The sequence below is a fragment of the Aptenodytes patagonicus genome, chromosome 1, assembly GCF_965638725.1.
Source record: "Aptenodytes patagonicus chromosome 1, bAptPat1.pri.cur, whole genome shotgun sequence".
In the NCBI taxonomy this organism is placed as follows: domain Eukaryota; kingdom Metazoa; phylum Chordata; class Aves; order Sphenisciformes; family Spheniscidae; genus Aptenodytes; species Aptenodytes patagonicus.
In genome coordinates, this window is record NC_134949.1 from 127,047,657 (window position 1) to 127,064,075 (window position 16,419).

The following is a 16,419-nucleotide window of genomic DNA, read 5'->3' on the forward strand; positions in this document are numbered from 1 at the left end:
GAGAGAGAGGGCATAAATAATTATAGCTCCGTTGACTGAAATGGAATAATTACACTAAAATGCAAAGGGTGATTTAACTTACACGTTATTTCATAATTATAAATCATGAAGTACATATTATTCTATTTATTATCACGTGAGGAAATTAGAATTGTTGACCCATGGACACTTTTGTGTGCATGTATGTGTGTGTGAAAAAGAGACAGAGAGAGAGAGAATCTAATTTATTTGTAGCCATTCATTAAATAAGGGCAGAACCCAATTCCGACTGGGATCAGTGAGAATCTCTCCGTTGACATTAGTGGGGCTTGAATGAAGCCCAGACAGTTCCTTCTGTATTTGTTCTATGTCATTTTAAGCTACAGAGACTTGGTACAATTTTTAAAAAAAACCTACAGGGGAATAGTGCCTGAGATGATATTAAAGTAATATCTTTCTTCTCTAAAAATCTGATTTAGTATTAACAATCAAAAAACAAACTGCAGCTAATTCAATAAGTATTGAAAAGAATGTAAATAAAAGTAAGCAGCATGGTTTAGAGCAGCTGATGTGTGTCTGCAGGAGTTCTCATTGTTTTTCTTCACATCAGCTATCAGATAAATGCACGAACTGAGCTTGCGGTACGCTACAATGACATCTCCCCACTGGAGAACCACCACTGTGCTGTGGCTTTCCAGATCATTTCCCAGCCAGAATACAACATTTTCTCCAACGTCGACCAGGACCAATTCAAACAGATAAGACAGGTATGAATGCTGCTCCCATCTGTGTCGTAGAAACCGTTCCTGAAGATGTAAGCACGCGCAGACTTCCCTGCTGTACGATGCGAGTGAATCATTCTCCCTAGAGGGTAGGACTGAAAAAGCCCCTCACACTGGAAGGATCCAAGAGGAGTTCTTGGAAAATTTCCACAGCAGCACTCCCTGGAATGTCTTGCTGAGAAATAATGAGTACATCCTGACTATTAAAGCCTATGACATTTTGGGGGTAGATATTTATATTATTGAAGGAGCCAATTAGCTCTGACTGGGAAAGGATTAAGCTCTCATGGCAGAAGTTTATGCTTTAAGAGAACATTGTATTAATTTTAAGAGGGGTTTCAAAATGGGAAAAGGTTTACAACAGCAGAGCACTTGTACTGCTGGAAGAGGCTCTGGTGGACTGGGAGTCATCACAGTTATCTCTGAGGCAGTGAACAATGCTACAATTCCAATTAGAGCACTAAGGGCCAAAATTTGGTCTTAGTTTCCACGTTACACCTTCCTTACACACCAAATGAAAAAGCAGACTAATGTAAGGGCTCAGATACCAGTCTGGTTGGAGTTACTGATTCTGCCAGTGCGTGGGAAGCAGGCATGGGCCCAAAATGGATAGATCTGTATGAAAACCCGCAACTTTAAATTAACGTTTTCCCATCATAAACTCTGCCTACCAGGAGAATACAGAGCTCCTAACACATAGGCTGCATCTGGGTATTTCAAAGCCCTTAATCCAAGGAAGATGAGCACAGAGGACATCCACGTCTACTGATCTTTGTCTCCTCCTAGGGCCACTAAGGGTCAGCAGCAAAACCTATAGTGCTTTCCAAGGAGCCAAAACTGGATCTTGGCAAACAGAGTGTGGCTTTTAACATCCTGTTGTACAGTTTGTTTTTCTACAATTAGTCAATCAGAAAGGAAAATCCTCAATGCCTCTGGAATGTCACACCAGTGTTACCGATCAATCCAACCATGATCTTCATATACCATGAACTCTTTATAACCCTCTTCCAGTTTGCTTGGCAGTTTCAAGTCAGAAACTTCCCCTTTCATTGTTAACAATGTAATGCATCTGAGGCTTTTTGTGTGTAAGAAAGACCCTACTTTGCTCTGCAATAGTAGACTTTGTAAAGAATGTCAAGTTAAAATGTGAACATGTTTTCTTTGCTAGGGGATAATTACGTTAATCCTGGCTACAGACATGGCGAGACATGCAGAAATACTGGACTCTTTCAAGGAAAAAATGGAAAATTTTGATTACTCAAACGAAGAACACATGACCTGTGTAAGGAGGTTTTGTACATTATTATTTTTCTGTGCATAGTGTGAAAGCTTGTAGATTAATATCCATTTGTTTAAAAACCAAGATTCAATATACATTATCAAAACCTAATCCTTCCTACATCCTCTGCCCCACCAAAAAGAATTGAAATTTGGAAGTGCTCTGTATAAAATAGATTATTCCAGCTTTAGAAATCCTGCAGTCCCATCAAGAAAAAAAAAAATATTTACTCTGTTAGGATACAAATTCTTACTGTCCATTACTGTGGGGCAAAAAGTATCCACAAGAGTACGAACTCTAGTCTCCTCTACTTCCTAATCCAGTCATCTTTGATGTCCAGGGAAGCATCTCCCCAGCTGCCTCTGAGTGCTCCACGAACAATTTCATGGTCATTTGTGGCTGAATCTCTTTATGCAGCAGATAAGTACACGTTCCACTGTGGCCCATCCCAGTGCTACAGACAGGGAAATTGAGGCAGAGAGGGGATAAGTGATTTACACAGGGTAAGTGAGAGAGTGGAAAAGAATCCAGATCATTTAAGACCTCTGATTTAATCCTAAAACTGTCCTTTCTGTTTGAAAACGTTGCCTCCCGTTGCATTGTAATGACACAGGTTCTGGATAGGGGAAAAAGGGCTGGCAATAAGACTGCAGTATTAAAGCATTATGCTCTTTCAGCTGAAGATGGTACTGATAAAATGCTGTGATATCTCCAATGAAGTCCGCCCGATGGAAGTAGCGGAGCCCTGGGTAGATCGCTTACTAGAGGAATATTTTATGCAGGTAAGAATGAGGGAGAGATGCAGCTGAACAAATTGCTGCTCTTCCTGAATCCCACCTCGGCTACAGGTGCTCTGCTGTCTGACAGCCCAGTCTAGCTCTAGGATGGAAAGGCTTCTTACCCAATAATTAAGAGAGAAAGTCTGCTACAGGATATCTTTTTTGCACACATAGTCTGTGACCTCCTTGCACATGGACCCATATAGAAACAGTGAGTTATGTAGTCAAGTAGGTAGCTTGGTAAACTCATTGCAGTCAGTGGAACTGTCCTCCATTGACCCAGCTAGCCAGAACTAGTTTTAATCATTAGTAAAGAAGGATGTGTAATATCTGGTTGAATACCTGAAAATAATCACTCTCTGGAGAATGATGAGGAAATCAAAGACCTATTCCTTCTCTTCCAGAGCGGCAAAAGCCATTACCATCTTTCTGAATGCTCAGAAATATTTTACCTCACAAGTCCCATGGGTTTGCAAAGGGAACCAGGTGGCCTCATTGTCCTGTAAGCCTGGAGGTGAACGCTTTCATGCCAGTACTGTGCAGGTGTAACTGAACAGAGTTCTCTTTATTCAGATGCTTGCTCTCAACAAAGCAGGATACATTGGCCCCAGGGAAGCATATTGCTATTCTGTGCTAATCTCAGACACCACTGAGATCTGTATCTGAAGGCTACTGCTCTTCAGCTAGTGATCTACTTGGTACATTACTCTCCTCACAGGCTTTTAGCCGAGATTAATATTTGTTAACTCTGGATTTTTTCCAGAGCGACCGAGAAAAATCGGAGGGGCTTCCAGTGGCACCGTTCATGGACCGCGATAAAGTGACCAAGCCGACAGCACAGATAGGTTTCCTGAAGTTCGTTCTCATCCCCATGTTCGAAACAGTAACAAAGGTAAGTCACCCAAGGCCAGAAGCAGAGGTGGGGGTGTGCAGAGCTTCAGCGTTTGCTCTGACAGGTGTTTAGTCAGCCAGGGAAGTGGGGATGTACAGTTCACACCCTGTCCTTCACCCCATTTCTAGCATGTACAAGTTAATGAATACAAAAGGAAATGCTGATATTCTCTCTCTTGTTTTCACCTAGCTATTCCCAGAAGTGGAGGAGGTGATGCTCCAGCCCCTTTGGGAATCCAGGGACCGCTACGAGGAATTAAAACAGATAGATGATGCTATGAAAGAGGTAAGCTCTAAATATGTCTTTGATAAAGCAAACGTTATGATTGAATAAGTCAAACTTTATCATTTAATAGCAGCTTAATTCTGAAACAGTAGGAATGCTTATGGCATAATCATAATCATGAGAAACACATTCATTACACCTGGCTGGAGAAAGTCATGTGCCATGAGCAGTAAGTGTGCACAAAAGCATGCCCTTGCAGAGTCGACCAGGCACCACACAAGTACGGCCGTGGGAAGGGAGCTGCTTGCAAGAGAGGGACCTCGAGACAAAACCCAGAGATTACCACCTGAGGGGAGTGTGTTAGCAAACAGCTCTTCCTGGAGGGAGCTGCCATTCCCTGGGAAGGAGTTAGGCTGGGCTAGATCGCAGCAAAATGTCTTGCTGTTGGACAGGCACTGCACCACCAATGCATAAGTTTATTTTCTGGGAAAAAAATTCCACTCACGTGTCTATCATCAAGGATGTGCTTGAAATTTTATGAGGAATTACCCTCTAATACACAGCACCCAGTAGGATTAAACACACAACCAATGAAGCCATTTTGTGGCCCAGGCTGAGAGGGGACCTCCATTTACAGTGTCTCTCATTTTGACATGTAAGGCTTAGGGGAGGTAGGTAACCACGTTCACTGTCTCCGACCACGTCTGCATTGCCTCAGGAGCCTGACAGGGCAGAGACCGAGGCCAGGCCCCGGGAGCGTTTGCCCCACGCCCGCAGTGCAGCAGCCGGTGTGCTGGCCTGGCTCCTGCAGCACCCTGCAGCCTGTGACACTGGGCCTGCACGCCTTCCTTGCATGCCTCTTCAAGTGCTTCTTTTCCCTGCCAAGGCAGATGACAAAACCAGCCCAAATGGCATCGCAGCATAGGGGTTTTCTGACATGAACAAATTTATCATGTAGACAGGATACTATCAGTCACTCTGTCATTAAAATAAATTGGGAAGTACCCTAGAGCACTAGTTGTGCTGGTATTGTTTGATATGTGGGAAATGAAGGTTGATTCACTTGATCATTCTTGGCTGGATGAGGGGAATAGTAGCTTTCTGGTGTAGCTCCCACCTCCTCCCAAGTGGGAAGGAAAAGCCCCTCAGCAGCACAAATACTAAGGCTGGTTAATCAAAGAGCACATGCTTTGACAGCTCTAAGTTATAAAGGTGAAGAAAGTCTTTTAGGCATTCTTCAGTTTAGAGTGGAGCATTTCTCAAAGCGGGGAAGAAGAATTCAAATATGACTGCCAGGCTTTCTGAGTCCTATTCATCTTTCAAGTTGAGCTGAGATTTTACTTCTGGTTTACAGAAGCTGTCAAAACAGAAATTTTATACAAACTGATGGAGCTTTAATTATGGTGTATTGGCACAAAAAGACTTAGGAAAATAGCTGCCTGAATTCAGAAACATCCTGAAACAAGAGGAGCTAGTTAATAATCCTAGAGCCTAGCATGGCAGATGATGAGAAACACCAAGTGCTGTTTACTCAGGACATACATCCAGAGCTGTTTGGATTAAACGCTGCCTGTGATATATCATGCTGCTGCCTATTATTTCCCAAGAAACATCTCACATGCCTTGTGGAGAGACGAGTGTTCGACTCACAGCAGCAGTGGAAAACGGCACTGTGTGAGCCAAGGGTATTAATCCTGCTTTGCTCTTCATTTCAGTTGCAGAAGAAGAAAAGTGAAAGTTTGACCACCGGCAGTGCCGAAAAGTGAGACGAAAAAGACTTTGAGCAAAACATAAGCCCTAAGGTTATTCTGGTTTTGAGAAATACTGAATTTGCCAAACAGACATAGTGGCTATGTCAAAATCCAACTGGGACGATGTATGCGGAGAGGTGGCAGGCACGGATGTCCTGCCTGCCTGTCTGCCCGCCCAGGTGCCTTGTCTACAGCCTGCAGCCTGCTCACACAGGCGCTGCTGCCGTCGGGCACCAAGGGCTCCCCTCACTCCGGCATGCCCACCGCAGCCCCCCCGGCAGGACTTCCCCTGCGGACATTGCACAGGTTGCAGCATGGCTCAAATCTTCAGCAGATTTGCCTTTTTGGTGACCACACTGACCACAGCCTGTAGAGACAAAGCGGAGTTTAGCTAAGGAGCCTATTCTGGAAAATGATCCACTGGCATCCAAAAGACAAAGCGGAGTTTAGCTAAGGAGCCTATTCTGGAAAATGATCCACTGGCATCCAAAAACAAAAGAAAAAGTTGTTTTAGTCAAGATACTATATATACGTGTACAGCAGTATGCTAATTACAGCATAGCTTAACAGATGCTTATATTCTGACAGGGGTCCTGGCATATATTTTTGTTTGCCTAGCAGGCCCTAATGACACATTTCTCTGTATTATTCTCTGAATTTTATAGTGTTCACAGTACATTCAGAAGCCCAGCATAGTGGATGCAATTTTTTTTTGTTTTCTACACTAGAAGAAATCAGAAGAAACCTTAGTGAGTTTGCAGGTTCGCTTTGTGGCCTGGTACAGCTAGACGTCACGGGATCCTTCAGCACGAGCAAAGAAGGGAGCACAAAGCTGAAACCACTGTGCAAGCATATTTTTATCCTCGTGGATGAAAAAAGCAACAACAAGAAAAACCTTCAAAGATGTACAGATTTTTTTTTTTTTTACTTTTAAACTGATCTGCCAAATAATATATTCTTCTACAGAAATGGGTGTTGTACTTGTTTTCTTTTGCGTACACGTTCACGTGAGAACTGTCTCTGTTCCTAAAGACAAATGCTTTCATAATGAATACAAGGTAAGGGGCTGTAAAGGAGAGGGTCAGGTCGGTTCTCCTTAAGAGGAGAAGCTTTAGAAACATTTTTTGTGGTATACTTGCATCATAAGCACAATACCAAAAGAGCTTCACTTCCCTTGATGACTTTATAAAGATTGGGAGCCAAGCTCTGCCTGGAGTTGCAGTCATGCAAATGGACAGCAGGCAATACTGTGATCGACTCCTGTGTAGTGCCTCGCCAAAGGCAAGGCCAGAAGAAATCCCCCTTCCTTGTGGCCATGAGAGGTGAGCCACGGCCACGCTGCTCGCCCACTCCTGATTTCTCCCACCGGGGAAATGGTTGCCCTCCCTGGGGGTCTCAGCGGTTTCAGTTCCTATCACGGCATGGCTGCTGAGACCAGTGATTTGCATGCACCCTGGCTTGCTGGCATCCCCCCCGGCAGCCGTAGGCATGCAGCCAGCGAAGAAGCATGCGTGTTGCTCTGCTCCTCCTTGGCTCAGTTCCCGAGGCTGCCCCATCAACTTTGCTAGGTGTGTTAGCAATAAAGGTAACACTAGTGCTATGCCTCTGCAAAGTCCAAAGCCGCATGCGTTGTCTTAGCTTGTTTTTCAAAAAGAGGTGAGCAGGTGGGGGCCAATCTTTCCCCCCAAGACCCAGGAAACACCTTAGGAAGCTCAGCCTCTCTGGCAGGTGTCTAGTACCAAGCTCACCGCTGAACAACAAACCCTGCCTCCTGCTCCGGAAATTCAGATTTATTCTCCTGTTCCTTCTGCACGTTAATTCTGAGCTTAACTCTTGTTTCTCCCCCAGTGCCATTTCCCATGTTTGGTCTCTTTCTTTTGCACAAAACCGTATTACTTCAGCTACTCTCCAATCTCTCAGGGAGATCAATATTACCTTGAAACATCCCCCCCTCTACCCTATTCCTGCTCGCACATTTCCAGAGACGCAGGACAGACCCACAGCTAGTTCTCTCTGCTGGGCCTCTTTCTGCCCAAGCTGCCTTCTCCTTTAAACAGCTTTTTGTGTGTGTGGTTTTGGCCTTTCTGCTGCAAACTGGAAAAGGGTCTGATCCCTGGCTTTGAACAGTCCTGGGGGACCCCAAGGGAGATGGAAAGATCCAAGCACAGGGTCAGCTCCAAGCTACACAGACATCTTCATGAATGGATGAACTAAACCCTAGTTTTGATTAACCTCAAACTTTTGATGCTTGAAAGTTGGATCTGAATTATGTGGTTTGGGCCTTTTTTCTGTACTAAATCTTATAATCCAAAGTACATTGTGACCTAGATTGTTGTGCTGTGGAATTCTTCACTTCTTTTTCACAAGCAAATCAAATTTACCATCTCCATTCAAGCGGATTTCCGTCACAAATCATCTCCCAAAGCAGATGTGCTGTGCAGGAGCTATAAACAATTGCTTAGGATATGCCAAGTCTTGCATCGAGCTAGTTCCATTAGATGAGAAAACCTGCTGTAGGAACTTGACTGCACCCTCCTCCCGCTAAAACTGTTTAAGAGTTAGATCCTGATAGGAAGTTTTGTTTCAGTTGGAAGGATTTTCTCTAACCATAAACGCTAATCCAACAAGTATATATGCGTGCGCTTAACTCCCACAAGCCTAGTCATGGACCCTGGCATACAGTAGCTAACTGCACAGTGCAGGCTCCTTAGCTTTCTCTAATTGAGGCACATGGGAGTTTGAGAATTGATGGTCCTTGGTGCTTGTTTTGGCTCCATCATTTTTAAGAGCAACTTGAAAACTGTTTACTGGAGAGAGATGATCAGAAGACGTTGGTGAAATCCCACTGCCTTCATTGGAGCTGCATCAGAAACGTGGAGAAGGGAATGCAACTCATCCTCAGGGCTGCACTAGTGACTGTCATGATGCTGTAACACGCTGTGCGGCTTATTGAAAGAACAGGCAACGTCCAGGCTGCTATTCATAGCTGTAAAAAAGACCAGATGTAATCGCAACCAGCTATTGGTATAAATGGGAATACCACAGCATTTTTTAATCTCATTTGCCTTCGTAACATTAGATTTCTAAGAGACAATCCTCCCAACATATGTTTAACCAAGGGGAATGCAAGGCATTCTCTCATAATTGTGGTGTCTTATACTTTTTCCATAATATTTGACGCTGTGATTCATATACAAATTAACAGATTTGAGAATCTTGGCAATCAGCCCATTAAAATGTCACACATTTTCGGGATGACATTTTAAAACTACACTTAGCATGAAAATGAAGTTTTCTGAGGCAGCCAGACAGATGTCTCAAGTGTGATTTAATCTTTTCTCTCCCTAATCCAATGAATAAGAGTGAATATTTTATCTCAGCGGTGGTGTTTCATCTTATGGTAGGTGCCTTACAAAGAACTTTCTATGACCTGTCGCATGCATCTTTTCAGCATCGTGACAGTGCCACATGCATCCCAGCCTTACATTGCTACTCCTATACTTGTGATCAAAGATGAACATGAAACAGGTTGTAACTATTCCACACCATTTAACTTGGAAAACTAACAACGAGCCCTGGGATTTTACTTCTTATTTTTTTTTAAAACGATGAGATCCCATAGCCCCATACTCACTTCATTTTTTAGTATGGCTCTCATAATCGGATCAAACGAAGGCTATAGTATAACTGCATGTCTTGGGAAGGAAACGGCTTTTTTCAAATGTGAATACCCCCACAGCAGCCAATTTGCAATGAAAATTTAGTGTGTGTTAAATACATGGGTTATGTAATGTCAAAGAAGTACCTGTACATGGAAATTGTTAATCTCAGTGCTGCCTCTGAGCAGCAATAATAACAGCATCTGTTCCATATGGCAGCGAAGCAGAGTGCTGGTGCGGAGTATGATCCCGTCAGGAGGAGCACTGTCAAGGAGGATTCAATTTTCCTGTTTAAACAGTGGGCTTTTACTGCAAACTGTCCCTTCTATCTGGAAACATCTGAAGAACAAGTCTTACCTTTCTGTCCAGTTTGCGGTATTAAAAGCATACACACACTTATTTTATCCTCCTAGCATATTGTTCTGTTTTGTTGTGAAGGTTTCTGTGAGAGAGCAGACACAGTGGGGCAAATCACCTACCCTACTAAGGTAAAATCTCCCCATATTTACCTCTTTCCCACACTGTCATCTCCTTGATTTCTCTGTGGCAAGGCAGGGTATAAAACACAGCAACATGCCTGTTAGTGACAAGGAGCGCTCAGCCCCAGCCTGCAGGAAGGATGTATGCGAAAGGACAGCTCTGATGTAGAGCCATCCAGCTGCTGCTCTGACGCCCAATGTGAAAAAATCACTTTCCAAGAGGTTGCTCTGGAATCAGGCACATCCCAGCTCCAGGCTGTGGTCCAGAGGACACCAGGCAGGTCCTGCCCTCCTGAGCCACCCCTCTGTATGCACAACCCTCTGCCATGCAGCAGCCTTGCGATTAAGGCTGTTCAGCGCCAGCAAAGTGAAGCAAAGACTTTCTAAAGTGTGTGTAAAACTGCTTGGATGCTGCTTTTCTAGGCAACATGGCAGTGCAGCAGGAGATCTCTCCTTTCTCTCAGCTCTCCAGGGGAGTGCCTAGGCAGAGGTAAAGTTTATACTCTGAAAAACTGGCACATTGGAGTCCTGGTCTGTGTGTGGGTGCTGTGATAGCACAAGAAACCAGTAAGTCTTAATAATAAACTGCCATTGGCTTCAAATACCACCTGGGGCGAGTCACCAAGCCAGGGCTTCTCTCTCCTTTCAAACAGAGACCCACCTCTGTAAAGCACCTTGTGGTATTCGGATGTAAAATGCTCCTCATTGCAAGAACCAAGAGTTACTGTTTTCAGAAAATATTACTTCATAGAAACTTCTAGCCAAAAAACTTATTAGATGTTCTCGTAAATGAAGAAGCTATAACTGACAAGTCAAAAATCTCTTTCTTTGTGATCATGTTGTAGTAGATCTGACTCTTTGCTAGTGAGAAGCCATACTTCTCACTATCTCACACACACAAAAAAAAGCTTTCTGACTTTTTTGGCATGTAATCAGGAATTACAGGTTGTTGTGGTTTAACCCAGCAGGCAGCTAAACACCACACAGCCGTTTGCTCACTACCCCCTCCCCCCAGTGGGATGGGGGAGAGAATTGGGGAGAAAAAAAAAAAAAGTAAAATTTGTGGGTTGAGATAAAGACAGTTTAATAGGACAGAAAAGGAAGGGAAAATAATAATAATCATAATGATAAAAGAATATACAAAGCAAGTGATGCACAGTGCAATTGCTCACCACCCACCGACCGATGCCCAGCCAGGCCCCGAGCAGCGGCCCCCCCGGCCAGCTTTCCCCAGTTTATGTACTGAGCGTGACATCACATGGTATGGAATGTCCCTGGGGCCAGTTTGGGTCAGCTGTCCTGGCTGTGCTCCCTCCCGGCTTCTTGTGCCCCTCCAGCCTTCTCAGTCGGCAGAGCATGGGAAGCTGGAAAGTCCTTGACTAGTGTAAGCACCACTTAGCAACAACTAAAACATGGGTGTGTTATCAACATTGTTCTCCTCCTAAATCCAACACACAGCACTGTACCAGCTACTAGGAAGGAAATTAACTCTATCCCAGCCAAAACCAGGACACAGGTGTACTCAGGTACATGCACACACACAAAATGGCTATCTGTAGACATTTTTATAATACCACTCTTGGCTCTGTTGTTGCAAGACAAACTTAGAACCAGGAGTGTTTGGAAAGTGTAAACTAGTCTTGTCACAGCCAACATTTGCTATAATGTCTCTGAGGAAAAAAAAAATTTCTCTTTTCCAAACTGTGTGGAAACTGCCTGGCTGACAGACCTGGCAGATCCTTTGCCCTAAAGGAAACTCCAAGGTGACAGGAGTTGCCCACTGATGGTGTTCTGGGCACAGGACACCTGGGACACGCTCCAGGCTGAAAAATGCAACAAGAAAATCCACATGAAAATGTATAAATCCCCCTCAAATCTGTGTGCCCAAGCCATGCCTTCTAGCATGCTGAGTTAATAGCTTCCCTGGATAACCCCTGCAAGCCAGATGCCTCTCCAGCTTGTCCCACAGCACTCATGCCACTGGAGAGTTGCCAGGCTCTGCAGCCACCCCATAGCACACAAGAATGTTCTAAAGCACCCATAACTAATGGGCTTGTGTACAGACAGCTAAGCTATAAACCATTAGATACACATGCATCTCAGTGGAAAGGCAGACCCAGACCTGTCCCTGGCCTGGCCTAAAACAAGAGAGCACGCCGAGTCAGAGGGATGGAGCAGCCAGGTCACCGCATGGTATGGGGACATAGCATCACCTTATAATTTTTCAGCCTCAGATATTATGAGGTTTTTTTCAGGCTTTCCCAGCTAGGTTTAGTGTTTAGCTGTGTATGGCTCGCTCCTGGCGTGGTGTCTCTGGCTGTTCTTCTGCTGCCTGACCTCCCCTGTTCCCCACATCCGAGAGATGAAAACGTCCCCCCACAAAGGACTGTTGGTGACGGACACATTGGGCTCTGACCACTGTGGCTCTTGTGCCCAGCCACAACTGCCCTCAGCAGCCAGCACTGCAAGGGCTTCAACGTAAATGCAAGTGACTGGCAAAGTGAAGGCCACATGAACGGGACGCTGGCGCTGAGGCTGTTCTGCTCCTTCCAGCTTCGTATCAGGGAAGCTGGTTGAGGTTGCTTTTTGAAGGGGACCTTCTTTTTAGGGCTGGATGGGGTTTTTTCAAGCACTTTTCCATCTGGCCCTGCAGCGCTTGGTCTGCTTTTCAAATCAACGTGCTGGAAACATAGCAGCCATGTTTGCGTACCGACTGCAGTCAGTGCTGGGGATCAGCCAGGCTTTCTGTCACACAGAAGCCACCTTGTCAGGCCTTCACATTTGGGGCCACGTAAAATGGCACTGGAGGCTGAAATCCCCTCTTGTAGTTTAATTATAAACGTAGCCTACAAGTGGGCCTGTGGCTCTGGAAAGCACACGGTGAGGCAGAGCCGGCGCCCACGCCATGCGGGGTGGCTCAGCAGCAGCTTAGACAGCACGGGGGCGGTGGCAGCACACTTCTCACCATGGGTACCGAACCCCCCGGGGGACTGCATGGAGCAGGCCGCTGGCCTCAGTGCATCAGTGCACCCCAGCAGCCCCCACGAGATGAAGTGGTGGGGAAAGAGGGAGCAGAGCATCTCTAGGCCGCCATGGCACCTCTCGGCTGCTGGCCCCAGCCTTCCCCCTCAGCCAAGTCTGCCCCTGCAGCCACCCGGGTTCACAAACAAAGGAGGGGAGCAGCGGGGAAAAGCCTCTGACAGCTTCACAGCTTCGGGAATAGAAGTTACAGGAATAACAGATTTTCTGGTTTGATGAGCAAATTCTTCCCTCCCCCTCCCAAATTTCTGCACTAACTTGAAAGCTTGAAATTTCATTTTCTTTACTAAAAAATCCTCAGCTAAATGAAATGAACATTCAAAGTAATGCTTACGTGTTGCTTCTTTCTTGAGCTATTATTTCTCTTTCAAAAAATGTTAATTTCAGGCAAAGTTATCCTTGAAACAAACAAGCCCACAACGTCCCTATTAGAAATGTTTTCCACCATGTTTCCTTGCCCTGCTTTGAAACAACCTGCCCAATTTGACTTCAACCCACAGGCGACACCGTGGTGGCTCGCGGCCGTGGCTGGGATCCCTCCTCGGGCGCCCTCGGGCCCTGCGGAGGATGGCGGGGGGCAGAGCACGGGGGTCAGGCTGGGGGAGCTGTGCAGGGAGTAAGTAAGCGCCTTGCACCCAAGAGGAGGCCGGCGCACACCAGAAAGCGGGGAAGAGCCTGGGACGGGCACTGGTGGGCCCAAACCCCACTTGCACCAGGAGTTTGGTGCCTCCTTCCCCACCGGCAGCTGTCCCCCAACTGCTTCCCGGCACCGCCCAGGGCACCCGGACTCGCACGGTGCCGCTGGGGCAGGCCGGCAGGGTTTGGCTGCAGGGAGATAGCTGCTTATCTTGGGGAAGAGCTGAAGAAATACATTCCTAAAGTTTATAGCATAACAAATCTAAAACACCGTGTACTTCAGAAAGTTCACCAGGGTGATGTGCGTGTCATAAATGACAATTTCAGTTCTTCCAGGCAGTATTTTTTTTCCCCTCATGCAAGACTTTGATCCTCCTCATCATGCTGACTACTGCGTGTGTTGCCAAGGGCACATCTCCTGGTGCAGTGACTTGTCCCAGCTCCTTCGCTTGCAGAGGACACGCCACTCACTTTAGGGAAGGTGAGCCAAAGTTGCCTCATCCAGAGCTGGCAGACGTTGGCCACGTTCTGCCAGAGAAGGGCAACGAGTTTCGTCTCTGTCTGGAAGGCAGCCTGAGTCCAGGGATATCCTGGTTTGTAGGACTTCGGTGAACAAAAAGTACAAGAATCTCCCCTTTATTTATAGTGTTTCATTTTATCCTACCAGCTGTTTCATTTATTCATCCTGTCTGGTGATTTATTCTTTGACCTGTGTTTCATGTTGCCATTTCCACCCATGCAGAAAGCATCAGCTGTTGCCCAATCACTGCACGGTGCTAAGCACCTTCATGAGAGACAGGGCTATGACAGGTCATCAAGCTTTGTCCCCTGGCAAGTACATTTAAAAAGCAGCAAAAATGCATTCCTATGCCTACATCTTATTTTATTTATGTATTTCTTTAGCTATTTTGGCTAAGGAGAAAATTGTGAACACTCAGATAGTGGCACCCACAGTTTTGAACTGCACTGAACTATAGGCATTCATATAGCTTCATTTAGGTGTTCTGCAGAATCAAGGCTCAACATGTGTCCTTTGCATGAAAATACATAAAATTAAATTGAAAAGGCTACAAGCTGATTAATATAAAAAGTTTGTACCAATTAGTACGGTAGAGCTCTTCCTTTTAAACATCAACTATGCAGGCTAACTCAGGAGGCTGACTTTTTTCAAAACTGAGATTAAATCCATTATTTCCAGTGTAATAACCTTATAACACCTCTGAATTTATCTCTAGGACAAAGGTCTTTTCTCATCCCAGTTGTTAAAATTTAACTAGGGAGACAATTATCATCCTGAAAGACGCATTGCACACGGAGGGGGATTCGGTGGCATGACTTACAAGAGGAACTCAAAGTCTGCAGAGTAAGATTGGTGTTTGCAGACTGTAAAAGAGAATAACAACCCCTGGGACATTCTTTCAAAAAGAGGTGAATCCTGCACTGTGCTGCACGGGAGGATTTGCTCTCCATACAGTGGGGTCAAAACCAAAGCCTGTTTCCCAGATGGGGTTTGCTTGACTTTTTAAATTTTTTTTTTTGAGCCCTGCCTTGTTTAGAGCTCCGTAAAAAGTTAAGTTTCACCACTGTAAGTTATATCAGAATTTGCCTTCTGAATGCACGTTTACACAGTGCAGTCTTCCTGAGGCTGCAGGCAGGTGCCTCCAACTAGTTGCCTGGAAAATCAGCTTCCCTGTAAACAAGCTAGATAATCAAGAGCAGATAAAAGTGCCTGGATTAGCCCTGGGTATGTGTGCACATGCTGCCCTCACTCTACTATCCCAACTGTTGCTGTATTTTTACCGCCAGGTGACTGGCAGCATAGCCACGGATGCTCTGTGCTGGGGGGCTCCCCACTCCTTCCTTGCCCAGAGAAGGAGGAGGAGGCATCACAGTAGGCATTAGAAGGAGATCAGCAGCCAAACCCTTTTACCGTTTCCCTCAGTGCACAGCAGGAGCATTTTGGTCTGCAACAAGGGGAGCTCATGCTCCAGCCTGCACTCCCAGCAAGGCCAGCCCCCTTAAAGCACCATAATAGCACAGCTCACCCTTTTTTGGGTGGTAGACATGGCAATGACCAAGGCACGATACCGATAAGGATGGCAGCATGGCTGTGACCTTGCTGTCAACACTAACACGTAGGGAAGCTGCCAGCTGCCAGGGCAGGATTAGCCCCTGCAGCAGGGATGCAGCTATAGCAAAAGGAAACGCAAACTTGGCACCCCCAAAATCCACATCCCATGGCCCCAGCTTCACCCTCAGCCTTCCTGGGAGGGGAACGGGTCCCAGGTTTGAGGCTGCACACGTCTGCTCTGCCGGTGCTGCTGAGACCCTCCGGAGGTATCAGGCTTGGGAAGGACAGTGGAGTCCCTGCTGAGGACCTCTCATTGCATGGGGTCCCCGCAACACGCACCTCCCACGGCAGTGGAGGTAAGAGCTGGCACTGCAAAGCCGGAGGGAGACAGGACATTGGCACCCCTTACCTGGGCTTTGCGTGTAAAGAAGAAAACTGAGGACTGTGCTGGCCCTAACTGAGGAACAAAGTGCCGGACACTACTGCCAAGTAACCGACACAGAAAATAAGAAGCACTCGTCACCTGGACACAAGAGTTAAATGCCTTCATGCTGTTGGTGTGTTTTTCAAGTTGCAATACAGCATTTAACAAAGTAGGTTTGGCAGTTAGATTTGCATACAAATTTGCATACTGGCCTCATTAGACAAAATTCCAATTAAGCATTCAGTGCATGCAAGAATGGCAGATGCGCAGGCCTAACAGGTGTACCGTTTTATGCTATGTGATGGCTGTGGTGTTTACATCAGACACGATTATACCCTCTTCTGCCCAAGTACGGATTCATTAGCTTGCATCAGCTCCATCCATTTCCCACATTCTCCAAATCTGAAACCGTTTATCTTCTCCA

At 45.8% G+C, this 16,419-nt stretch overlaps 1 protein-coding gene across 5 annotated transcripts in view; it reads left to right on the plus strand.

The window, feature by feature from the left end:
• The window catches only part of PDE9A (phosphodiesterase 9A), a 70,541-nt gene extending 63,904 nt beyond the window's left edge, over positions 1–6,637 (plus strand). For all 5 annotated transcript variants that reach the window (XM_076354554.1, XM_076354562.1, XM_076354545.1 and 2 more), the window contains 6 exons: positions 590–746; positions 1,930–2,043; positions 2,718–2,822; positions 3,583–3,711; positions 3,901–3,996; positions 5,652–6,637. In XM_076354554.1, the coding sequence (XP_076210669.1) occupies positions 590–746; positions 1,930–2,043; positions 2,718–2,822; positions 3,583–3,711; positions 3,901–3,996; positions 5,652–5,702 (652 nt within the window). In that variant the 3' untranslated portion in view covers positions 5,703–6,637. The remainder of the gene's footprint in view (positions 1–589; positions 747–1,929; positions 2,044–2,717; positions 2,823–3,582; positions 3,712–3,900; positions 3,997–5,651) is intronic.
• Positions 6,638–16,419: the final 9,782 nt, after the last annotated feature.